Here is a 27743-nt window from a genome sequence, read left to right on the forward strand (position 1 = left end):
CCAGAAACAAGAATGGTGTTACCAGGAATAATCAGGAAATGGATGAGAGTGCTGCGATGGTAATAATAGAAGTGACATGGAAGAGCTTAAGCAAGAGTTAATGAAAACAAAGAGTCAAGTTAAATGTATGGAGGAGGAAATTGAACATTTAAAGAAGAGGTCTGCATGGTTAGCCTAGTGGCTGTGCTCTTCGCAACCATATGCTTGGGGAAAGAGTGTCCTTGGTTGACTGAGGATAATATGCTGTCAGGACTTGAAAGGTAAGATATAGAATTTTCCAAAAGGATAGGAAGATCAAGAGAGGATGGGGGGAGGGAGTATTGTTAATGGTAGCAGAGAAATTGTGTCCTTCAAGAGTCAAAGTGGAAAATAGTAGTGTGTGTGAAGATTTTGAAGCTATTTGGTGTGAAGTTGAGATCAATAGAATAGTATATCTAATAGGATTCTGTTATAGGCCAGGGAATGTGGAGAGTATTGATTGTGAAATGTTTAGACAAATTATTTGGGCAAGTAAAAGGAAGATGATCCTAATAGGAGATTTTAATTATAATAATGTGGATTGGAAAGAAGAGATAGTGTATAGTAACAAAGAGAGTGAAGTTTTTGAGTTTCTGCAGGATAACTATCTAAAGCAGCATGTGATGGAAGCAACACGAGGTTTATTGGTGTTAAATTTGGTGATATCCTCACAGAATATGGTTGTGAATTGAGGTATCATCACTACCACCTGTTGGCAAAAGTGATCATGAGGTATTGGTTTGGAAGGTAGTCAAACAGGAAAACGTTGTCACCAAGCAGGTTGACATGTGGAACTATGAAGTGGGTGATTATGAGAAGCTCTGTAGTCAAGTAGCATCAATACACTTTTGTGTATTGATGCTACTTGACTACAAGCAGTGTTACAAAAGAAGTTGTTATTGAGGAAGTACAAGACAGTTTGCAGTGAACAGATGCATTATGAATATAAAGTACAGACTGGAAAAGTGTCAAGCATGGCTAGAAAAGAAAAAGTAGAATATCAGAGGAGATTGGCCAATCAGGTCAAAGCTAATCCAAGGAAATTTTTTTGTTATGTGGCAAGCAAGAGTAAAAATAATTATGGTAGGTTAATGCTGGTGAATAGTTATAGTAGCAGAATAACCATAGTAAACGATATAGTGGAATTATATAATCAACACTTCAGCAGTGTATATCATAGTGGTGTTAATGATTCTGTGTAACATGTAGAAGGGAAGCAAGAATTAGAAGAATTAAAGGTGAAAGAATCGGAGGTGTATGACATGCGTTGCTCAGGTTAGATGTTAATAAGGCTGTAGAAATGGATGACGTATCACCATGTATTTTTAAAGATTGTGCAAAAGAGTTAGCTATGACCTTGTCCTGATTATTTAACAAGAGTCTTGCAATGGTTAAAGTTCCTAAGATGTGGAAAGAAAGAAAAATAATCTCTCTCTCCATAAACATGGTTCGTAAACGGAAGTTTCCAGTTATGGACTGGTCTGTATATCTGCAGTTGTGATCAAAATGTTGGGAAAATTGGTTAGAAATAGAATACAGGATTGGGTTAATGAACATAAGATTCTCTAAGTCAGCATGAGTTTGTGAAGGACAGGTCTTGTTTTAGCAATCTGCTCATGTTTTATGATAAGGTGACAAATGTGTTGGTTAAGGGAGAATCATATACAGTATTCTTGGACTTTGAGAAATATTTCGATAGATTACTACATAAGTTGGCATACAAGCTGCAGAGGATTGGAATAGATACTGTAATGATATTAATTGGATTGGAGACTGGCTCTCTGAATGATACCAGCAAGTTGTGCATGATGGAGCTATGTCTCAGAAAAGGAAAGTGACCAGTGGCATGTCTCAGGGTTCTCTGCTTGGGTCCCTACTGTTTAACTTATTTGTTAATGATATTTCACATGGATTGACTGGGGATCTTCAAATGTTTGCCAATGATGCAAAGTTAGAATTATCAGGAGTAGTGCTGATGTAGTGATTTTACAGGAAGATTTGAAATAGGCTTTTAGCTGGGACATATGGGTGGGGTTTCAGTTTTAATGTTAATAAATACGTGTTACACTTTAGGATACAGCGATATAAGGCTATTTCTATATTGGTGGAGCTGTACTTCAGGAAGTGGATAAGATTCAGGGTTCTTGGAATGAAGGTGGACATTGGACTGAGTAATTGTCATGTAGAGCTGAAGTAGTGGTGCATCTTTTATATAAGGCATTTGTCAGACCACATATGGATTATTATGCTCAGATTTCATCACCTGGTTTTCATTGTGATGTGGAAGCACTATAGAGGGTCCAAAGTGATATCAGGACTCTGAAGTCAGTTATGAAGAGCATTTGTCTTGGTCTTTCTCTCAGTCTTTTTTCCTGCTATCCTGGGGAAGGGGGGGGAATTGTTTTTCCAACCTTTCCCCTCCCATTCTGTTTAGGTGACCATACTACCTTAGATTATGTGTGAGCAGAGCTCACACATTCCTGAATGCTAACAATGTCAATTTCCTGAATATTTATTTTTAATATGGTTCTGCCCTTGATGCCATCAATTCACTCTTAATTTTTGTTAGCACTCTCATATTTGTAGTCCCCAGTCTTCAATCAGTTTTTTTTTCTATCCAGTTCTCAGATCCAAAGTTAAAACTGATTTGAACACTGTCTTGTATACAGCTCATTCAGTGTTTTGACTAATTTCTCTCATATTCCATATAAATTTATTCAGTAGACTCCCTGCTATATATACAAGCTTTGTTAATTCTGTTCTCTGTTTCTTCCATATATAATTTGATGTCTTCAATAAAAGTGTGCCTAAATAGCTGAAATCTTGTACTTGTTCTGTATGTTCTCCATTCAGGATGAAGTTGATGTTTTTTTTTTCAGTGTTCCTGTCTGTTTATCTTTTTATTGCTAATTTTCATATCAAATTTATTACAATTGTTATTCAATTTAGTTATGGAATCCTGCAGCCTGCTATTTGATTTGTTTGGGGGAATGACAACATCTACGGTAATGACTGAGTTGGATATCTCCAATTTTGAAATCATCTTTCTGTAGCTCTTGCAATTCCAACTGTAATTTCAGTTCTAACTTACAACTCAAATATTGACTGTATTTCCTAATATAATATATCATTTATGCCATATTATTAACATTTGATCTCCATGGAATCAGACTCATTGTGGAAAGTACACTTTATTGCACACAAAGCTCATCCAACTGTGGTTTAAATTAATTCACTGTGTCTACATTCACAACACACTCAGGCAATGCATTCCACTCACCAACCACTCTCCATACAAAGAACCTTCTCTTCACTTCTCTGATCACACCATCTTCATACAGTTTTCATCGATGGCTTCTTGTTCTACCCCCCCTCCCCCTCTCCCATTTGTAGTGTTTCGAACAGCTTTTCTCTTGGCATCTTTTCATATGCATTTTCCAGATCTACAAATCTGAAATATGGATCCTTGTCCTACATTCTCGTGATTTCTCAACTGTTTGTCTTAAAGTGAAAATCTGATCCTGACAACCTCTGTTTGACGTGAACCTAGTTTGTCTACTCCATGCTTCCCTTCCACAATTTTTCTCGGCATCTTCTCAAGTATGCTTGCATAAATCTTACCTGGAATACTCAGTAAATTTCTCAGTAATTCACACATTCTGTTTTATTTCTTTTGTTATGATTCTCATGAAAAGGCTTAGACGTTGGTTATACATTCTTACTAAATAGCTTAAGGAAATTACAACGTACAATAGAATATACATTAAAATAAATTTTAATACACTTCCAAATACTTTCACCAACAATTCCCCCCCCCCTCACAACAATATGAAGTCATTATGACACTCTACGACAGGGCTAAACTTATCTGTTCAAATGACAATGCCCTAACTACAGAACTAAACCACATTCTCAACACTTTCTTAGCAAATGGTTACCCCCCCCCCCCAAAAAAAAAAAAAAAAAATTCAAAAAAATATTGAAACCAATAAACCACAATCCCCCTTCACAACAAGGATTACTCTAAATCCATCACCATTCCCTATATCCAATGCACCTTGGAAAAAATTACAAAAATCCTAAAAAAACATGACTTCTTGTATTTTGTTGCAGACCTTATAAAAAATTGGCATCCCTTATCCGCTCCACTAAAAACCAACCTCCCCCCCCCCTGCCCTAGACCTACCTGGTGTATACCAAGTCCCTTGCAGTTGTAAGCTGTCCTACTTTGGCCAAACAGGCAGGACAGCTAATATCAGAATTTCAGAACACAAGGACTACGTTCGGTTTCACCAATACAGCCACTCTGGTCTTGCAGACCATGCGCTGGATACCCGCCATAGAATACGGTGGAAGAAAGCCATGATAATACACCGTAGTACAAATACGAAAGACTATTCATGGAAATTAGCCTCAGCCCTAAGAAACAATCTAAACCTAAACAAATTTGGGTGCATGAGACTGCCCCAAATTTGGGAAACCTACATCAGAAGATCTTCAGCCCAATCAGCCAAGAATACCAACATTGCCCGCTAAGGGGCACCATCGGGACTTTTAGGAGAAAGAATGGCTTCCTGTTTCGTTCCTCATTTACTGCGTGTTGTGCTTGCATGCACGTGTCTTGTATTTTAATTCCTGTGATAATGGCAACATGACATTGACAAAATATTGGAAGTGTATTAAAATTTATTTTAATGTATATTCTGTTCTTTTGTTATGGATAGGTGCTATTGAGTGCTCTACTCCATTCATCTGAAATCTGACCCTGCCACAACAAGCTATCTGAATGATGGAACTTCATATGAACATTTCTGGTTAAATATCATCTACTCATCTACCTTTCTGCATTTCAGGTTTCTGATGACTTTTTCTACCTCGTATTTGCTATATACTCCTGATTGCCATTCCTCTCAAATATTATCTACCATTATTCTTTCACTTCTTGTTTCATTCATTAATCTTTCGAAGTAATTTATATTTTTTTCTTTTTATGTTGCCTTTATCACATCTGATTGCAGAAATCTTTCTTCCATTTAGAAGCTTTTCTTTTTCAATATCCTTGGGGACATTTTGCCACCTTCCTGATATTTATCTGCTGTATTTGTACCAAAATCCTCCTATCAGTTTTGTTTAGCTCCTTTTACATTGCTTTGTCCTTACATTTTTCTGCATTCTCCCAAAATAAAGCGTGGTGAAAGTTTCTAGTGAGTAAATCAGAAATATCATATGATTTTTCTATCCTTACTAACCACACGCTTCCCTGGCTGATTCAATCAATGTTTTCTTTAGAGATGGCCAGTGAATCTCCAAGGTTTGATTCCTGTGTTCAATCTCCTTCATTTTTTTCTTGAATAATATTTGTAAATTAAGCCTGCATTCTCCTTTAAAAACAGCTCAATTTTTTTTTTTTAATTACAATTTTTTGCCATTTATCATTTTTAAAAAATTATATTCAAATTTACTCTGTTCAAACTCAGTGAATCTCCCCAATCACATCCTGATTCAAATCTCCTGTATATTCTTTTGTCATTGACCAGCATGAAGATATCACTACCAACAATAGCATTGTCAGTGAGACTTATTGCATGTGTCTTCTCTCCATATAAATTTGTGTGCATCTTTGTTACTTACCATTGTTATTAGTGTTGGTCTTTTCTCCAAATTTACCCAAAGCATTTCTTTATCCCTAGTATTTATTTCCTCCTCTGCCATCAAGATCTCCAACGAGAACAAACTTTTCTGTGCATGCAAAATGTTAGCAAAACAAGTTTTTTAGGATTGCAGATAAAACCCCAGAGAAAGAAGAAAACTGTAATATAATATTTGATAATATTGTGTCCTGACAGATAACTGATGAATTTAGAGGAACATGGTCAATAGAAAGTTAGTAATGATTTAAGGTTTTCAAGTAGTACTATTATAATATTCTCTACATTTTCCTGAGGATACATATCAGGAATTTGGTGAGATTTGTGGGGAGGGGGTGTCATTTTTGTACTTCTATTTATAATTTTAGTAAATACTTTTTCTTTCAGGTATTATGCTAGTGGGACATGTCGGGAAGGCACACGTTGCAAGTTCTCTCATGACAGAGCTAATGCAATGCCTGAAACAGTTTGCTGGTACTACCTTCAGGGTCGTTGTTCATATGGTGAAAGGTGCAGGTTAGTTTGTATTACAGAAAACTTGATTGTAAATATTTTTTTTAAATGTCTTCATTTATTTCATTTTTTTTGCCAAAATGCTGTAATCATTGTTTTCATTCTTTGGAAATAAGAAGGTTTTGTCTTGGAAGGGGAGTATTTCAATAGCATTGATCACTTTCATTATTGTTAAAATGATGTTATCATTCTAGCATTCTATCAGGAAACATTAATCCATCTGAGAGCGTAGTTGTGTAAATGCCACCTTATTTTTGCTGTAAATGTAATGCTAGGAATTGACTTCATGTTTTTAAGAAGAAAACCAAAATGCTCAGATGAGAACCAACTTGAAAACTTTAACCCAAGACCAACAAACTGTCACATATTATTATTAAGAGAGACCTCCAGGGAGTCAGGGACTCATCAAAGGTGGCCACATACTACACGCACCAGCTATCATACTTATTCTTGAATTCATTCACACTGATTGGACTCGCAACATGCAATGGCAATCCATTGCAATCACACACCACCCTATGAGAGAAAAATTTAGCCCTCACCCCTTTCTTAGCAGCATTCAGTCTCGGCTTCCTTTCCACATCCTCCATAAATTGAAAAATTCCATCAATTGATATCCTGTATGACCCTTTTAGAAGTTTAAGTCTGAATCATATCAACCCCCCCCTCTTTTTCTCATTTGCTAATGTCCTGCATTCTTCAAATTCTCAATCTGTCTTCATAATCAGTATTCCACAATCTGATATCATTTTTAACACTCTCCTTTGCACTCTCTCCAATATATCAGAATCACAATAGAAACCAGGAGACCAGACTTGCTCACAATAGTCCAAGTGAGGTCTTATCAAGGTTGTAAGGAGGCAAAATGACATCCTTATCTTTACATGTGAATGTTCATTTCAGCATTGCAATTAACTTTCGAGTTGTATTTTCAATCTTTGCTACATGGCCCATGAACTTCAACTTCCTATCTACTAACACTCCAAGATCCCTAGCCTCATCAGTTTCCTCTAGCATAATCCCACTGATATAATACTATATTGGATATCTAATCATGCCGAAGTGAATGACTTTACATTTACTGACATTAAACTGACATCCATTTTCCCATGCCCCCCAATTCCATCCTATTGAATTCATTTTCTGCAAGTACCACGTATCAGCAACATTCCTGATTACCCTTCCTATCTTTGCATCATCATCAAATAGCTGCATGTCACTTGTCAAATCCTTCCCAATATCATTAATGTACAGATTGAATAACAGTGGACCACGCACTGATCCTCGTGATACACCACTAGTTACTTTAAATCTTGCAGACCCCCCCCCCCATTATAGATATCACTTTTTGATATCTATTAGTCAGCCATCCTCTTATCCATGCTAATATTCTACAACTCAAACCTATATTCTCGAATTAATGCAACAGTCTGCCATGCTGTATTCTAGTGTTTCCCAAACTTTTCATATGACGGAACACTTCACAAATCCTGAAATTTTCATGGAACACCTTGGTTATTTTGTAATGTATTAATTAATAATTAATTGTTAATTTAAACTGATTTTTATTATTAATTAATAATTAATTAAACATCAATTAAACATAAACATCATTAAATTAATTTGTGTTGATTTTCATTGACATATCCCATTCTGATCACCAAAAATTTATAATATTATAAGTACCTACAAGTGAATGCAGACTTTTTCTCCTGCGTGCTGGTAGTTTTCTCCTCCTTTGTACATCCTGGAGAGCGCTTTGTAGGCTGGTGGTGGATGAATCAATATCTGTTGCATCACAAACACCAAAATTAAGCAAAATCCCTTGTCTCTCATTCATATTAAAATTTAAATCTGCAGGCCTATTACTTTTCAAAAATCACGGCACTATGGTTTCGAAACTTTCACCCTACAATACAAACTTGCATATAAAGTATTCAGTATTACTAGATTTGAGAACCAAATGTAGACTACCTTGATCTTCAATTTTAGTGGAAAAATTTTCTTTATACTCTCTTGCTGATTGGTCACTAACATTTGCAACACAGATATTTCTTTCAGTTTTGAGAACAGATGATATGCCACCCATTGTTGTAATCGGCTTGCAGGCAATTTTTATGATCGGTCATAAACAGCAGTATTCTCTTTCCCGATTTTTGAAAGATTTCGATGTGTGAAAATTAACGATAATTCACAAATATTTCCATGTTTAAAAATATGCCGCTTGGTCTCTAACATTTGCTACACAGATGTCATTTCCTTCAGTTTTGAGAATAGAGGATACGCAGCCCATTGTTGTAATCTGCTTGCAGGCAATTTTTATGACTGGTCATAAACAGCGTTATTCCCTTTCCCAAATGCTGAAAGGTTTCAATGTGTGAAAATTAATGATACACAGATGTTATTAGGCGTTCTGGGTCTGAGCTTTTCGGCATATTCACAAATATTATTCTCCTCAGAATATTTCCACCATAAAATATTTATTCAAAAAATGCTCAGAAAACTAAAAAGAAAAATTCCAGGTAAGTGTTCTGTGGAACACACTTTGGGGAAACCCTGCTGTATTCTATCAAAAGCTTTAGCAAAAATCCAAAATTATCATGGTGTATCCGTTCCCCTTGTATAGTTCAATGGTAACATTATTATGGGATGTGAACCAGTGGCTAAAACATGACCTTCCCTTAGTAAACCCATGTTGCTCATTGCAAAATAGAGAATCACTGTCAACCCATTTCTGGATGCAAGCCATAAACAGTTTTATCAAAATCTTCACCACCACTCTTGAGATAATAATTGGTTGATAGTTGGAAACATCGGTCTTTGCACAACCCTTCTGCAATGAAATTACCATACATTCTTTCCATTCCTGCAGAATCTTCCCTGTTTTGAGACTCATATTAAACAGTCTGGTCAAAGGAATAGCCAGTTCAGCTGATTATTTGAACACCTCTTCTGTAACCCTCACACCATCTGCATTTAAAAGAGTTACTCTTTCATATTCATTCTCTCTTTTACTTGCAGTATATCAATTGAATTCTTGTGGGTTGTCTTTAGCATGCAGAGCCAGTTTCTTTTCATAACAGACATCACCCTTATGCACACGGTATTCCTTCAACATCATCCTTTTGTTATAAATTTCTTGCTTAATAAGATTACACATCCATTTTACTCCTACTCTATTTATTCTTCAAACTCTTGGGAAACATTCTGATATCGCATCATTTTAGTATTGTTTAAAGGCTTCCCATGATTTTCTTGGGAAGCATTTAAATTCTGTTCATTATTCTTCCCATCCAGCAGCCGATCCCATTCCACTGAACTCAGTATCCTGTTCAGTTGGTCATAATTTCCTGCTTTGTAGTTCAGCAAATTTTCTGAGTGGAACATTCATAAAGTTAGTAATTTCCCAAGTGAGTACTTCATGATCACTGTCACCAACTGGTGGCAGAATAGTTAAAACTGAAACGCTCTCTGATACTATAATCAAACCAAACACTCATTGACGTTGAGTTTCTTCTGTCATATGATGCTTGAGGAAGTTGTCCCGCAACAGCTCAAATTTCATTCTTCTCATGAGATTCTACTGCTACCCAATCAATATTTGGATAATTCAAATCTCCCATTATGATTACTCTTTTCTGACTCATCTTGTCTGTTCATTAATGCATTTCTTCATCATTAGCAACCAGTCCACCAGGTCTGTAACAACACCCCACTATGAAATTGATCTTTTAGATTCCATCTCACACCAGATGCCTTCAAACATATGCCTTTTTCACATCTACAAAACTCAAATAGAAATCTTTGTTATATTCCCATGATTTCTCCACTATTTGTCGTAAAATGAGGATCTGCTCCTGACAGCCTCTATTTGGCCGGAATCCAGCTTGTTCTTCACCAGCTTTTCTTCTACAATTCTTCTCAACCGTTTCTCAAGTATACTTGCATAGATCTTACCAGGAACACTCAGTAGAGAAATACCTCTGTAATTCTCACATTCAGTTTTATTTCCCTTTTTATATATGGGTACTATTAGAGCTCTACTCCAATCATCGGGAATTCGTCCCTCTGTCCAGGCTTTCTGAACTATGCAGTGCAGCCACTGCAAGACTTTTATACCACCATACTTCAGCATTGGTCGAATATCATCTACTCCTACTGCCTTTCCACATTTTAAGCCTTTGATGGCTTTTTTTCTACTACAAGTATGCATATGTATTCCTGACTGTTGAGTTTTTTGTTTTATTTTGCAATTTCTCGAAGAAATTACTCCATACTTCAAGAATATCTTTTTCTCCTGTTTTCATGTTACCATTATCATCTCTGACTCTTTTTACAGTACTCTTTCCTCCATTTCTAAGCTTCTTCAATAACCTCAAAAATATTTTGCCACCTTCTGGATATTTATTTTCCATGTTCTTGCCAAAGTCCTGCCATGACTTTTGTTTAGTTAATTTTACATAGTGTTTAGCTTTCTTACATTTGTCTCTGTATTCTCCAAGAGCACAAGCTGACTTATTTGCCAGGAACTTTTGATGTGCGTTCTTCTTTTCCTTCACTGCCTCTTTAACTTCCTGTGTCCACCATGGAGTCCTGTATAATAAAATTAGTTTAATCCTTTATCCAAGTGTGAGCAAACAAAGTTTGCGCCTGAAAGTATCTTCAGGACTGGGTTAAGGTGGTACAACACCAGGGCAACTCGTTGCAAAGGTGGAGCAAGCTACCAACACTCCTATCTCAGTATCTCCTATAATGCAAAACACATCTCCTTGCAGATATGTCTAATGTTATGCATTAGGGGAAGAGCCTACCCAGACTAGTTTCGACCTTTATTGAGGTCTCTTCAGTGGGAGCCAGGCCCAAGTAGAGATACCAGGCAGAAGTATTAGCAGGTCATCTCTACCTATAGGAGTTGGCAAATGGTATGCCACCCTTTTTTTAATAAATTACTTTATTATTCTGGATTTAGAGAAAGATGTTGAAAGTTTATTTTTCACTTGGTTAGAGTATAATAAAATTAATTAATTTTATTATACTTTATACTCTATTATACTCTAAAAAAAAATTAATTTTATTATACTTTTATTATAACCAAGGAAGAATAAACTTTCAACATGGAGTCCTGATTTTTCTATCCTTGCAGACAACCTCACGAGCCTCTCTGGCTGAATCAATCAGGGTTTCTTCAAGGCTTGCCACTGAATCTCCAAGGTTTGGTTCCTGTTCTTGAAGTCTTTCATTTTTTCTTCAATAATCTTTGTGTATTTTAGTCTACAGTTCACTTCTGAGAGCTGCACAACTTTTATTTGCTTTAAAACTTTCTTACATGTTATTGTTTTCAATATGAAATTCAATTTTATCTTGCTCATGACTAAATAGTGATCACTTCCAATTTCAAATCCTCAGTACACTCTGGTGTCCTGCACCAGGGAGAAAACATCACTATCAACAATAACATAGTCAATGAGACTTTTCTTATTTCTTGCCTCTTCTCTCCATGTGAATTTGTGCACATTTTTATGTTGGAACATGGTGTTAGTAATAACCAGTCCATGTCCTGAGCAGAAATCCAACAGGTATTTACCATTATTATTAGCTTTGCTCTTTTCTTCAAATTTTCCCAATATATTTTTGTTATGTCTGACAGTCATTTCCCACTCTGCTATTTAGATCCCCAACTTTTCCTTTTTCATTGTGTCAGTTGCTTTCTCTAAAGCCTGAAAAAATTCCTTCACTTCTACCTTAGTAGAACCTTCTGTGGGATCATACGCACAAATAAGTCCCATTGTCCAGTTCCCCATTCTGAAATTTGCCCACATCACTCTACTTGAGACTGCCTGCCATTCAAGAAGATTAGCCTCGTATTTAGTGTTGAATACAATGACTACTCCTTTTCCTTGATTGTCATTGCCTGAATATAACATTTTGTATTTATTCCTCAGAAAGAGCTCACCAGCTTTTGTCTTTTTTGTTTCAGTCACCCCTATTATGTCGATCTGGTACTTATCTAATTCCTCAGCTACCTCCATTTCTTTGCCATTCAGGCTTCTTATGTTGATAGTACCGATCTTTGACTCTGATGATGTTGAGTTGGGGTGTTTTTTAAGATTTGTTCCAGTAGCTGACTTCGCTGTTCACCCTGGTTCCCTGGCGAAAACAATGGGGACCTTGTTTAACTGGGCGATGTCCCAGCCTGCATGAAATTTGTCATGTTGTACCATCATTTTATAATTTGGTTTAAGCTGTTGGATCGTTTTTCCTGTCTTTTGATCCGCCATCTTGCTTTAACGTTGTTCTTATTAATTTTAATTAATTGTATGTTGATTACTAATCCAAATATAGGGAAATTTCTATTATACTGTGCCACCCTATATTCAGATTAGTCTATGTAAAATAGTATAATCAAATATTAGTTAATTTTAGCAGTCTAATGTTTATATATAGGCCGAATTTTACATTAACATTTTAGGTTCCCGTTAGGTCCGATAATTTTATGAACAGTGCAGTGGAAAAGAATCAGGCTAACAAGAAATTGAAATCAATAAAACAAAACATTTAAGGCAAGGTTATATAATATATACATAAGCATACTTTGGATACAAGATAATGCAAAAATAACTCAGTTCAACTACACATAACATTCACTTAACTTTTGGTATTAAACACTGAGCTTCAAAATCTAATTTCTCCTTAATAGACAAAGATAGTTCTAAAGTTCTTTACCACTGAAATTCACAGCAAATATTTTTACAATAGTATTCTTTATCTATCCCTTAGTCCGAAATCACATAGCTCAGTCAAGAGATAGCTATCACTTTGGGGTGGGATACACCACAGTTAATGTTAGGATTTAATAGAAGGAGATAACTCTTATAACTTCAGTCTAAAATGCTATAAAGTACAATTATTCTTACCGGAATAAATCTTTGCACAAATTATTCACTGAGGCACACTTAAAACTTTAGTTAATTATCACACTGGAGCTACACATCTCAAAAGTAATCTTCTTTAAATTATCTTAATCTTTAATTTCAGCACATCACATAGGCAGACACACTTGCACTAGAAAATCTACTTATTCCCCATATGTTACTTTACAATAGAATCAGCTTTCTACTAATCTTTGAAAGCTCTGGAATACAACAATAATTTCAGAATTGCATATCAATATTCTGAGTTGTCAATTTACATTTCAATCCTTTGTAATCTGATCACAGCACTTAATTCTTTGTACTACAGCCTCTTATTTAATACTCCGTGCTGCAAATAAATTATTTCCTCATTTGTATTGTACTGTTCTCACTGACTCTGCCATCTAACTGCTACTCTCTCCTGATCCACTGCTCTCGATTTCCGTTTATATATTTTCACTCCGTTTTCCCGCCAAAACTTGTTCTCACCATCTAGCTCATATCAATTCCATCTCATGTCCATAACTCACGCGCTACATGCTCGCGCCTTCTATTTTTAACTCCGTCTCCATGACAACAAACAAGAGCAGTACATAAGCATAAGCATTACATAACATTATACCTTTATATACAGAAACTAAATAAAAGAATATTTTTCAACTCAATTAATATATAATTAATTATGTTAATTATGATGAACACAAATTCTTCTATTATCAATATAGGAATAATTAAAATAATCTGAATGTTATTTTTACACACAGTCCTTTCTATTATTAATACATATCATAGATTAAATAATAAAAATTAAAACTCAAAGGTAATTATATGAATAATAGTTTATAACAAGAGATTTACATTAAATAATATCTACAAGTGTAGCCTTTACCATGGATTATGTTGGATTCTGAAAGGAGTATCAATAATTTTAATTTCTCTTCATTCAGAATCCAACAAAGCCAATAAGAATTACAGTTTGATCGGCTAAATCCCAAATTGCGAGCCCATCCTCGTTCGTTCAGTATCCAGGTAGATACCCAATAGGATGCACCACAAGAAGGTGAGGATTGGACATTAGGTCAGAAGACCTGGTAGGTTCTCCGCATTCCTTTAAAGGCAATGTGGAGGTCTCCTCTCAGTTAAACAGCTTTGACCCTTAAGCACCCCATGACTGAAACAAAGAAGACAAAAACAGGTGAGATCTTCCTAAGCCACAAATACGAGATATTATATTCAGGCAATGACAATCAGGGAAAAGAGGGATTAGCTATAGTATTCAACACTAAATATGAGAATAATTTTCTTGAATGGCAGACAGTATCAAGTAGAGTGATGCGGGCAGATATCAAAATGGTGAACTGACAATCAGGCTTATTAGTACTTATGGTCCCACAGAATGTTCTAGCAAGGAAGAAATAGAGGAATTTTTTTGAGACATTAGAGAAGGCAGCACACTCAGTGAAAAAGGAAAAGTTGGTTCGTATTTGTTGATATAAACAGCAGAGTAGGAAATGATCACCAGACATATAGAAATGTTTGGGGTAGATTTGGAGAAAAGTGCAAAGCTAATAATAATGGAAAGTTCTTGCCTGGATTTGTGTTCAGGACATGGATTAGTTATTACTAACCATGTCCCAACATAAATATGTGCACAAATTCACATGGAATGAAGATGCAAGAAATAAGAAATGTCTCATTGACTATGTTATAGTTGATAGTGATGCTTTTTCACTACTTCAGGACACAAGCGTATCCAGAGGTTTTGAAATAGGAATCAATCATTATTTAGTTTTGAGCAGGATAAAAGTGAATTTCATATTGAAAAAAGAGCATGTAGGAAAGTTTTAAAATGAATCAAGGTTCAGCAGATTTCAGAGGTGTACTGTAGACTGAAATACACTAACATCATTGAGAAAAATAAATAATAAATAAAAGAGTTTGAAAACAAAACTCTTGGAGTTTCAATAGCAAATCTTGAAGAAAGCATTGATTAATTCAGCCAGAGAGGCATGTGTGGTGGGATTGTCTGTTGGGATAGAAAAACGAACTCCATGGTGAACTCCGAAAGTTAAAGAAGCAGTGAAGGAAAAGAAGAAGAAAGCATATCAAAAGTTCCTGGCAAGTAAGTCAGCTTGTGCTCTTAGAGAATACAGAAAAATATGTAAGAAAGCAAAGCACTTGTAAAACTACCTAAACAAACGTCATGAGAAGACTTGGATAAGAATATCAAGAGTAATATCAGGAAGGTGGCAAAATATTCAGGAGGCTGTTGAAAAAGCTTAGAAATGGAGTCCAGAGCACTGTAAAAGGAATCAGAAATGATAAAGGTATCACAAAAACTGAAGATAAAGATATTCTCAATGTCTGGAGTAATTACTTTTAAAGTCTGATAAATGAAACAAGCAGTGTCAGCATGATGATAGAAAACTCCCAACAAGAATGTAGTCAGGAACTGGAATTGATGGTACTTGAAGTAGAAAAAGCCAAAAATTTGAAAATGTGGAAAGGCAGCTGGAGAAGATGAAATTTGGCCAGAAATTATCAAATGTGGAACTGTGAAAGTTTTACAGTTACTGACATTTCATAATTCAGAAGGCCTAGTCGGTGGGTCGAATTCCAGGTAATTGTAGCAGAGCTCTTATAATACCCATCTATAAAATGGGGAAATAAAACTGAATGCAAGAATTACAGTATTTCCCAACTGAGTGTTCCTGGTAAGATTTATATAAGTACACTTGAGAAACAGCTAAGAAAAATTGTGGAAGGGAAGCTTGGTGATGGACAGACTGGATTCAGGCAAAATAGAGGTGGTCAGGATCAGATTTTCACTTTAAAGCAAATAGTTAAGAAATCGTGGCAGTATAACAAAGAATTGTATTTAAGTTTTGTGATCTGGAAATGGCATGTGACAAAGTGCCAATAGGAAATCTCTTCAAAATGCTAGCTACAGTTATATGGTGTAAATGGGACATCTTAACAAGTAATGGACCTTCGTAGCTCATTCGTTATAGACGAAGCCCTTTGGTTGGAAAGACTTGGATTCAATTTCTGTCAGTGACATGAGGAACCTTTATCCGTTTTTTTCGACAAAAGGTGAGTTAACTGGTCTAATATGGAGGTAGGAAGATTTTTTCACCCAGCAACTTGGGTTTTTCATCTCCCAAAATAGGAAAGCCAGCCCTGTGAATGCACACATCTAGAGACATAGGGCCAACCACCTTATCCTCAAGACAATTACAGTTGTAAGAGTAAAAATCCTCAACACCATAAAAGAGGAGGGTTAAGAAAGAAAGATTAACAAGCAATACATAATCTCTGTTTAAGCTGTAAGTGAGCAGTTAGAATTCAAGGAAGCACAGGAAGATGGTTTGAGGTAAAATCAGGTGGGTAACAAGGGTGCACATTATCTCCACTATTATTCATAATCTATATGGATCACATTATGAAGGAAAGTGGTATTGAATCTGATATCAAAATTGGTGTTAATCTTAGCTCCTTCTTTAGGCAGATGATGTTATAATTCTAAATAAATCCAGTACAAGTCTACAAGATTGATTGAATTGAATAACTATTATAATAAATTTATTATTAAAATCAGCATTAAAAAGACAATGAAAATAGGCAGAAACATTGAAAATATCAATCCTGAATAGTGAACTTTTAGAAAGTAATATATTTCAGCAATTTAGGCACAATTTTTAGTGAAGTATGGAAATAGACAACAGAATTAATAAAGCTGGTATGGTAGGAAGTCATCTGAATAAATTTATATGGAGTAAGAAAGAAATTAGTCAAAACACTAAATTAGCCGTATACAAGATAGTGTTCAGATCGATTTTTAACTTATGGATCTGGGAGCAGGGTTAGAAATAACTCTTGATCAAAACTGGAGACCTTAGATACGAGAGTTCTGAGTATTGTACTGAACAGATGACATCAGTGGCAGTATCATATAAAAAACAAGGCTTATTAGGAAGGAGCTAGTCTGAAGTGAAATGTATCTTGAATAGAATGGAAGAGGAAAGATTAGCAAAACATGTGTTCTTTGCCAAGTTGACAGAGAAAAGACCCAGGGGAATGCCACAATGTATATGGATTGATACAGTAAAAAGTACCTTAAAAGACAGAAATATAAGATCTGATGAGATGGCAATCTTGACAGGTAATAGATTAATTTGAAGGAAAATAGTTGGTTGGAATTTAGTAATGGTGTAACTGTTTCATGGAGTACTATTATAATTATCCTGTACACCCCTGAGGATACATATCAGGAATTTGATTATGATGATGATGACATTTTTCTACATTGAACTGGCATCCTCACATACACTTTCCCCACCAGTCTATTCAACTTCTCTTGAAAGACTACAGCATCTATTCTTCTCGTCATAGTTCTTCCCAACTTTGCATCATCTGGAAACAACTATATATCACCATTCAAGCCCTTCCCAATGTCATTTATATACAAATTAAGCACAATAGCAACACCCCAAAACAGATCCCTGGGGCACATCACTAGTGACTTTCACCTCTTCAGGGATATCTTTGCCTTATATCACAACCTGCTGATACCTATTAGGTAGCCAATCTAATCCAATGCACTCATCTACCTTCCAATCCCATCTGTTCCAATTTAATTACCAGCTTGTCATGTGGCTGTCTATCGAATGCCTTTTCAAAATTTAGATATACTACTTATGCTTTGTCTAGTGCAAATGTCACCATGTTATAATAAGTAAGCAGATTACTAAAACATAATCTTCCTTTAGCAAACCTATTATGTCCATCAAAGAGAATTCTGTTGCTATCAACGTAGTTCTGAATCCTGGTTCTTACTAGTTTTTTAGAACGAGAACATTAGTCTCTCTAACACCTTGACCACATCTCCAGACAAGCAGATTGGCCTATAATTCAAAACCTTAATCTTATCATCCCTTTATGAAGCAGAACAATTTTCTCCTCTTTTCCCTCCTTGTGAACTTGAGCCAATCTAAGATTCATGTTAAAGAGGTAAGTTAAAGCTGTTGTTAATTCCCTAGAACATTCTCTCAAGATGTGGATATATATCCTCAAGTCCTATGGCCTTATTGGCATCAAGTTTACTCAATTCCTCGTATACCTGCTTACTCACACCCACCAACCCACCCGCACATACTCTCAAGTTCTGCATTATGTTACATTCACTCGGATGGAATGCCTTAATGAATTGCTCATTTAACACCTCTACTAATATCCTTCTCAGTGGTAATCATTCTTCTTTCTACTGACTACATATTGAAAATACTCCCTAGGATTTCTTTTGGCCTTAATCAGTGAAAATAGGCAGAGAAAAGAGACATGCATAACGTATCAGATGTCCAAGTGTCAAAAATCATCCACCACTCACATTCATTCTGTAGTGCAATTCGTACTGATACTCATCTGGTTAAAAAGTTGAGATGCTATCCACTTAAAAAGCTAGGCTGGCAAAACATCTTCAATTCCTTAAATTCCTAATACTAATATGGCAATGCCAGAGTATCCATGGCTAAGCCATTAATGATGTCCTTTGGTTGGAAAACCATGGTTCCAATCCTTTTTTGAGATTAGTAAAGAACCTGAATAAGGGCTTCTTGAGTGAAGGTGAATCAGATTAAATTAAACTTACAAAGAAGTTATATTCTTGTTTAATCCTTGATTCAAGTGTAAGTAAAGTTTTCATGTGAGGTATCTTATCAACTGGGCTATTTTAATATAGAAGTTTGATGACTTCACATCGATTTGCCTTAGTATTCTGTAATGCAAAGCACACACACATCTATAAGGTTGTGTGCTTTGTACTATGGGATATTAAGGCAATCGATGCAAAGTAATCAGCTTCTGTATATAACCATTCGTTATGATACACCAACTTTGTTGGTTTATATTTCCATAAAGTATTAAACAAGAATATAATTGCTGCAATAATGAGAAGGATGCTGACCTGCAGAGATAAAACAGTTATCATTCCCGTTGTATAAGACCCTGATCAGACCACACTTTTGGTCCCCAGGATTTGAAGATAAATTAACTGTGGAAAGGGTACAAAGCTGGATAACAAAGGTGGTTTCAGACTGTACAATGATAGTTATGAGGATCAGCTAAGGGAATGTGGACTACAGAGTTTGGTGGATAGAAGAAGGAGAGGTGATAGATATGATTGAGACTTTTAAACTGTTGAGAGATGGTTACAGGGTTGATACTGGGGAGTTCTTTCCCTTGGTTGAACAGTGGGAAGGAGTGATGACAAGAGGCCATCCATGGAAGTTATGAAAGGAAACTGTAAGAAAGAGGGTGAGGAGTGGTTTCTTTGCATGGAGGGTGATTGAACCGTGGAATGGATTGCCTGATGGAGTGGTGAGCGCGAGAACAGTCAATGAGTTTAAGGAGTGGTATGATAGACTTTATGTTTCTTGGGGGGGGGGGGAGACTTCCCACGATGAGTCTTTGGACTCCATGGAGGCCTGAATAATAATAATAATAATAATAATTTTAACCCAGACAAGCGGAGAAAAAAAAAGGGGGGGCATTTATCTGGTTTTATGTGGAGGTGCCTGAATTTTTTCCCTATTTTCTTGAAAACATGGATCTTTCATCCAGACTGGCCAGAAAATACCCTTAATTCACTGGCACACCAACTTTCCAGATAGGATTAACTGCTCTGTTGTATTAATTAGGTTTCTATTATATGAGTCCATGTTACTAAACAGGCAACTGACCTGCAACTGGCACTGCGGCAGCATCTCCAGTTGCAGGTTAGTGCCTAATGTAATTATCTCTCATAATGGGCTAATCACATTAGTCTAGGTTGTTTGATTGTTTTTTGGGATTTATGGCCTAAAGCTAAAGCTCTGTGGCTAGTGTATTTTATCTGTAAATTGTATGTTCTTTCTTCTGGCTGTTTTGTCTGTTTTTCACAATGAAAAATTCAAGTTTCTAGGAAGGAAAACTTTGTGACCTCCATATGAAACCAGCTAAATACCTTTCAGTTTTTCAAACAGCCCTTGTAAACATTCTTTGCATTGTAGATGATATTCAAACTCAGGTCTTTCCAAATAAAGGGCTCACATTGGACTCCCGAAAGCAGACTGTAATAATCTTTCTGGAGATAGTCAAATTAAAATTCGCCGTGACTTGCAGCATCTAACAAGATATATTGACGGAACTTCTGTTATACCAACTAATTACATTTCTCTTTGTAGAAAGTTTTTTCACTTGGTTAGTTTAATTTAATTATATTTCTTTTAATCTATATTTTACTGTAACATATATATTTTCATGATAAACCATTTATTTGGCACCTAAAAAGAGAGTATGCTATTCTTTTTTCGAGGGCTTTGGAAAGGACCTCCTCTTGTTAACCAAACATTTATTCAATAAAATATTTTTAACCATTTAACTGCTACATTTATAAACATTTTAACTACCTTTCTGTTTGACTAAAATAAGACAAGTTGCAAGAACATAGAACTTGATAAACACAACTAGCAGCAGTCAGGCAGTTTGTCTTTTGGAGGAGGTAATAGACTGTCGATTTGTTTGATGGATTTGAATGTGTTGAGGAGCTGGAATTTCTTCAACATCTTTTCCTCACAGAAATGCCTTTAATGTAATGTAACCCAAGAATTATGCACAAAATCATTCACAGTTTCCCTCAGCATCTTCTAAGGAATAGATCTGTGTATCTCTTTCCTTAGAAGATGCTGAGGGAAACTGTGAATGATTTTGTGCATAATTCTTGGGTGATAACCATTTAATGAGGCCATTTGTTTGATAGTTTCCAATTTTTGTTGAAGGGATACTTCTTTTTTTAACAACTACAAAGACTTTTTATCAACTACAGTAAACCCTCGATTTAACAGACAAAATTTCCAGTCAGTATGTCACGTGAAAATTAACACCCTGTTAATTTTAAAATTCTTTTAACCAAGATTTGCTTATAATTAAATTAACAGGTTATTTTTTGTTATTAATTTCCTGTTAATTTTGGCAAATAGGCCATCATACGTTGGAAAAACACTAGTAATTTAGCCGACTTAAATGAGTTGCCGCTCATAAAACATGTTTGGCGAATGATATTAGCACGTGATCACACCAATCGTGCTGTAATTGATTTTTTTGTCACGTTTTTCATTCAAGTATTATTAAGAAACAACATGCAAGTGGGAAGCAACTGAAGATTGATTCATTCTTCCAGCCTACTTGTTCACAATAACTTTCAGCTTTTGAGTAAGTTGTGTCAATATTACCAATTTGTAGACTTCATCAGAAACAAACAAAAAACTAACAATATAAAGGATTTATATATCTAAAAGTGTGTGTAAAACAAATTTTTTTGTTATTACAGTGCTAATATTGATAAAATTGCAGTATAATGTTACAGATATTTTTATTTTAAAAAATTTGCGATTTAACGGACACCCCCCCCCTTAGCCCCTATTAGTCTGTTTAATCGAAGGTTTACTGTATATAAATAATTAGAATACGTTAAACTCATAGATTTTTAAACTAATATCTCTGATATGTGATGTGCTGTCTTTTATTGGCTGACATTATCTTAAGGAAGATTTATAAGGAACATACCAAAAGATGTAAATTTTAATGCTTCGAACAGCTTGCACTATCTTTCAGTTTTTTTACAAACTAAATGAATGGTGAACAGTCAGTCATGTATCATTTAATACATCATGAGCTGTCTGTATATTGTTACATACAAAACCTGTAGGTGATTGCTGGCATAACTGAGGTCTTGAATGCTGTATACATGAATTAAGGACTTCCAGATGTCAAATGAAGTATTATTATTATTACGGGCGACTCTAGGGGTCCTTAGACTCATCGAGAGAGGCCCTAAACATCATGTCCACACAACTATACGACATTCTCACAGTATCTATCATACCTTGCTTTGAACTCACTCACCGTCATGGCATCCACAACAGACTCTGGCAGCTTATTCCACTCATTTACCACTCTAAAAGTAAAGAACCCAGTTCTAACACCCTTGCTAACCGCACCCTTTCCTAGCTTCAATAGGTGTTCCCTAGTTCTCCCACCACCAGTCCTAATCTCAAAAATATCCTCTGAATTAATCCTATAGAAACCCTTTAGCAATTTGTATGTCTCAATCATATCTCCCCTTTTTCGCCTATCAACTAATTTCTGCAACCCACAAATCTTCAACCTGTTCTCATAAGGTTCATTCCATAGACCCGCTATCATCTTAGTCACTCGCCTCTGGATCCTCTCCACCAAGAAGAAACCTAGGTGACCAAATCTGGGCACAGTAGTCGAGATGAGGTCTTATCAAGGCTCGATACAGAGGTACAATAACTTGCTTGTCTCTGCTCGTCAAAGTATTTTTCAACAACCAAGTGAGTTTATCAGCTGATTTAGCCACTTTTGCAATGTGTCCCCTAAACTTCATCCCCCTATCCACCAACACTCCCAAGTCCGTGGCCTCATCAATCTCCTGGAGTACAGTTCCACCAATGTGGTATACTGCTGCTAATCTTTTCACCCCAAAATGCATAACCTTACATTTTGCCACATTAAATTGACATCCATTCTCCTTAGCCCAGAACTCCAATCTATCCAAGTCGTCCTGCAAGATTTTGACATCTTCTGCATTCACTATTGCCCTACCCAACTTTGCATCATCAGCAAACAAATGAACTGTTCCTCTTAGATCCTTCCCTATATCGTTAATGAACAAATTAAACAGCAGTGGTCCAAGAACAGAACCCTGCAGCACACCACTAGTCACAGGCCATCTTTTGGACTCTACTCCTCAATAAACTACTCTCTGATATCTCTCCATCAACCACTCACCTATCCATCTCACCAACCCCTATATCCATTCCCATATGTTGTAGTTTACGGATTACAATTCCATGTGGTATCCTCTTAAATGCCTTAGCCAGGTCCAGCAGTATCACTGTAAACCCATTACCCTTATCCAGTTCAGTCGTCACTGTGTTATAAAACTTGAGCAAGTTACTGAGGCATGATCTACCCTTCACAAAGCCATGCTGTCCCCCATACAGTATCTCATTTTCATCAAATCATTCCTGTATTTTTCCCTTGACTACTTACTCCAAGACCTTGACGACTCCTGATATCCTGATCGGTCCATAATTTGCAACAGTAGTCTTGGATCCTCCTTTATGCAGTGGAACTATTTTCCCTTCTTTCCACACCTTTGGGACTAAACCAGACCCGAGACTCAGATTAAACAACATAGTCAAGGGCACTGATAATTCTTTAGCTGTTTCACACAAGACCTGTGCCGGTATACCATCCAATCCCACAGATGTATTCACATTAAGGTTCTGTAATAGACTATTCACCTCCACTTCATTCATCACAATTCCTGTATAAACTAATGGTTCCTTCATTTTTTCAATGTCACCACCTGGATGATATACTCTTGCAAAGTTTTTTTTTTTTGCTTGCAGCATATTGAAAGAACTGTTAGGGATTCTCTTTAACTTGCATAGCTAGTTTCCTTTCATAATCCGCTTTTGCTTTTTTACCACACTCGTTACCCTTCTAGCCTGCACTTTATACCGTTCGTGTGCCTGCAGGTCACCTCTTTCTTTCAATTCCCTCCACAGTTGTTTCTTTTTTTGCAGCTCAAGCTTAATGGCGTTATTCATCTATTTAACCCCTACTTGTTTTACTATTCGTACCCTAGGTATACAATCAGCCATAACCTCCTGTAAATGCTCCTTGACCACTTTCCATGCTCTATCGACATCCAGCCCTTGCAGTTGTGCATGGCATGGCACTGATCCAAGCAATCTCCTAAGCTTGTCATACTCGCCAGCACGGTAATTCCACATCCCTCTCACCAATAGGTGGCAACATGGTCATAATCATTACAGTCAGATTCTCAGATGCTATTACCAGGTCAAGCACTCTCACTCCCCTAGTATTTTCAATTACATGCTGTCTCAGATAGTTATCCCTTAATAATTGAATAAAATCCATTTCCTTCCTCACATGTGTCCTCTCCTCCTTCCAATCAATGTTACCATAGTTGAAATCCCCCATAATAATTACCCTCCTTCCACTCATTTCATCAATTTGTTTATGCATACTATCTCCACCATCTATTCCATCACCTGGTCTATAGCAACACCCAACTGTATATTTTGTTCTGCCAGTCTCAATCTCACACCAAGTAGCCTCAAATGAGCTCTTTTCACTATTTTCATTCATCACAATTCCTGTATAAACTAATGAGATACAACTTCAATTCTCCTTGGCTGCAGTTCATCAGCTATCATCAATAACACTCCTCCCCCCATTTTATTCTCTCTGTCCCTCCTAAACACACTATAACCTACACACGTTGTTGTTATCCCACTAACTATATCATCTTCTGTCAGCCATGTTTCACTAATGCCAATAACCTGTGGCCAGGAAGAGCCAATCAAGGCCAAAAATTCTTCCTTCTTGTTCCTAATACTCCTGGCATTAGTATACATGAAATGCAGAGGTCCCTTTGTCCCACCCAATCTTGATGCATTATTCTAACTATCCCATTCCGATTTCTTGTCCTTAGTACTGGCTCGGGTACATTATATACATTCTTACACTCCACTGTCTCACTGATGTCCACATATCTACTCCCTCCCCCCCTCCTTGGTAGTTCTAGTTTTCCTGGTTTTGCACATCCATTTTCGCTTCATTCAGCAACACTTTTTCTAGTCTCCGCACACCAAATCCATTTAAATGCAGGCCATCCATCTTGTATAAATCCTTTTGCCCATCAAACTCATTCCACACCACACCATCTGCATAATCTGCGCATAAAGTCATTTGCGATTACAGCCTTCCTTCTAAACTCCTCTCTGTCATACTGCAGCAACGGACTCACCATCCCAACTCTGGCACTCTTTTCCTTCGCTACCTTTAACAATACTTTAAAGTCCTCTCTCATGAAAAATTTATCTCCTTTCAATTCATTTGGACCTGCCACAACTATCAATTCTTTCACCCTCTGTTTTTGCGCTCTAATACTCTCACTTACATCCTTAAATTTCGCACTCAGTAAGTACGATTTAGTTAAACTCCCATTTATCACTCCTCTTAATAACGAGTCACCATACAACACTCTTTCCTTCATTTCAGAAACTCTCCCAATCTTACGCTTATTTTTCCTTTCAAACAGGCACTCTGGAAAGAGTTTTGTAGGTGCTCTAATTGCCGCTGCACATTTTGTATCACTGCGCGCAACCTAGCGATCTCGTTCCCTACAAATAATTCCTCATTTTTTTCATCATTTAAACCATTTTCTCTCTCTGTATAGTTGCTTTCACTGTCTCTCTTTGATCACCGTTCACATTGCCATTTTGTACAACATCACAATTCCCTATAAGCCACTATTTTCACTCACATTCTGGCTTTCCTCAACCATAACTATCTCAAGACCTGACGCATACTTCAATTCTTCACTTTGCTTACACTTTCTGCACATTCTCCCACCAATGTCACTTTCCATCCAAACTCCAGCCTCATTTGGGAATGCATACATCCCACACACATCACATTGGACAAACTCCCTCACGTTACAGTTTTAATTCCTTGGTTTCTTTTTAATGTGCAGCATGAGCAAATTACCCTAGAAGCCTCTTTGAATGTTCTAACAAAAGTGTTTTTCGTTTTTTCATAATATCTTAATTGCCAACAAATGCAACTCAGCAGTCATTTTAAGTAGTGTAGATCATGATAACAAAATTGCATGTGTTGTCGAACTCCTCCACTTACTCAGAAATGGACTATGATCTGATCTTCGATACAGCTGAATTATTCAGAGAATACCTCAAAAAAACAACTAAAATCAAGAGCCAATCACTCTAAGACTGTATACAGTGCCATAAAGCTGATGACCCTCCATCCAATAATACTTGGCAGACTTTCCAACAGATCGTATTTGGACAGAGAAGCTCATTTTCCAAACACCTCTTTAAACTCTTTGAGACTTGCTTTGGAGATTCATATTCTTTATTGAAGAGCACATCTCATTTTGTAAAGCAACTTACAGATATACAATTCACCCTATCAGATATATTTGCCAGTCATGTTGGATATTTAATGGAATATTTATAGCACTAAGAAAAAATTAAAAACTAATTTTTAATGCTTCAATTTTTTCTTCAGTGATTACTAATAACTCTTGTAACACACACACAAAGATAACACAGTACTAAATGAAACATGTGGGTGACTCTAAAGTCCTGTCTAGGTGGTTAAAGTTCTCTATTTGGCCACAGGGCCAAATAGAGAACACATCATCTACATATCTTAGCCAGATAGGTTTGAGAGGGGGTTGAGTCTATTGCTCATTTTCCATGTAAAAATTGGCAAGAGGGGGAATCCATAGCTGTTCCCTCTATTTGTTTGTAAAATTTTTTTCTTCCAAGAAAAATAACCAGAATGGAATGCAAAGGAAAAGAGATCTAAGATGTAGCCTATGATGTAAAGTGGGACTTCTGACATTACTGTTTCCCAAATTTTGGGAAGTTTTATGCAGCTGTATTTATTTAAGTTAGGTTGATTTCTAAATGCCGTTGCAGATGCCAAAAATAGGCTTTCCTTTTTAAATTTACTATGGTGGAGCATGGTGGTTTTTTCCCAGGAGATCTTGTGGGTTGTGTCCAATACATGGTCTGCAAGATGAATCGTACATCTGCGATCATAGTCGTGATTTCAGATGTATTCTCTGCGTTCTTCTAAACGGATAGTCACTGATCTCCCTGCCTAATCGAAGTAAGCAACTTGCAGGAACAGGGTACTTCATAAACTCCGGGCACTAGGGGGGGGGGGCTGAACTTGGGTAGAATGGATAAGGACAGCAAGTTTCCCTGGAGACTTAAAAGCTGTGAAGAGGTTGTACTTTTTTTAAAGACCTGGCTATTTTTTATGATGTGCCACGGATGTAGGAGATGGTGATGGCATTTCTGAAATCCTTCTGAAGCGATGGTCAACAAATGAGGAGGAACTGATTATTTTTTTTCAATTCTGGAATCACTGTGGCCATTGGAAAGGAAGGTGTTGTGTATGTGGTTGAGTTCATTTGAAAGGGAGAGGTTCCTCGGGAACAAAGATTATAGGCTCTGTTGGTTTGAGTTTTAATAATGCCATATTGCTGAGAGAGGTGGTGGTGGGAAAGTTTGTGAATGTATCTGCCTGTTTGAGTAGGTGTCTTATATACAGAGAAGGAAAGGTAATCATTAGGAAGGTGTTTTGTTAATGTGTCTAGGAAGAGTGAACTATTGTTATTTCCCTTTTCCATCATAAACTGTATTCTTGAATGTAGACTATTAAGGTGACTGAGGAAGGAGTCTAATGTGTCTGGGCCCTGTGGCCAAATAGAGAACACATCATCTACATATCTTAGCCAGATAGGTTTGAGAGGGGGTTGAGTCTATTGCTCATTTTCCATGTAAAAATTGGCAAGAGGGGGAATCCATAGTGGTTCCCTCTATTTGTTTGTAAAATTTTTTTCTTCCAAGAAAAATAACCAGAATGGAATGCAAAGGAAAAGAGATCTAAGTTATTAGAAGGAAAAATGTTTTTTAAGAATGTTAAGGTGTAATTTAAGGGAATATTAGTAAACAGCGAGCTG

At 36.4% G+C, this 27743-nt stretch overlaps 1 protein-coding gene across 3 annotated transcripts in view; it reads left to right on the forward strand.

Annotated features, from left to right (window-relative positions):
• The window catches only part of LOC150110112 (putative E3 ubiquitin-protein ligase makorin-1), a 287948-nt gene that overhangs the window by 34135 nt on the left and 226070 nt on the right, over positions 1-27743 (forward strand). For all 3 annotated transcript variants that reach the window (XM_090391472.1, XM_090391481.1, XM_090391489.1), the window contains exon 2: positions 6054-6182. In XM_090391472.1, the coding sequence (XP_090247598.1) occupies positions 6054-6182 (129 nt within the window). The remainder of the gene's footprint in view (positions 1-6053; positions 6183-27743) is intronic.

This window comes from Typopeltis vanoorti, chromosome 1 (genome assembly GCF_054136105.1).
Source record: "Typopeltis vanoorti isolate ZY-2024b chromosome 1, IOZ_Tvanoo_1.0, whole genome shotgun sequence".
Classification (NCBI taxonomy): domain Eukaryota; kingdom Metazoa; phylum Arthropoda; class Arachnida; order Uropygi; family Thelyphonidae; genus Typopeltis; species Typopeltis vanoorti.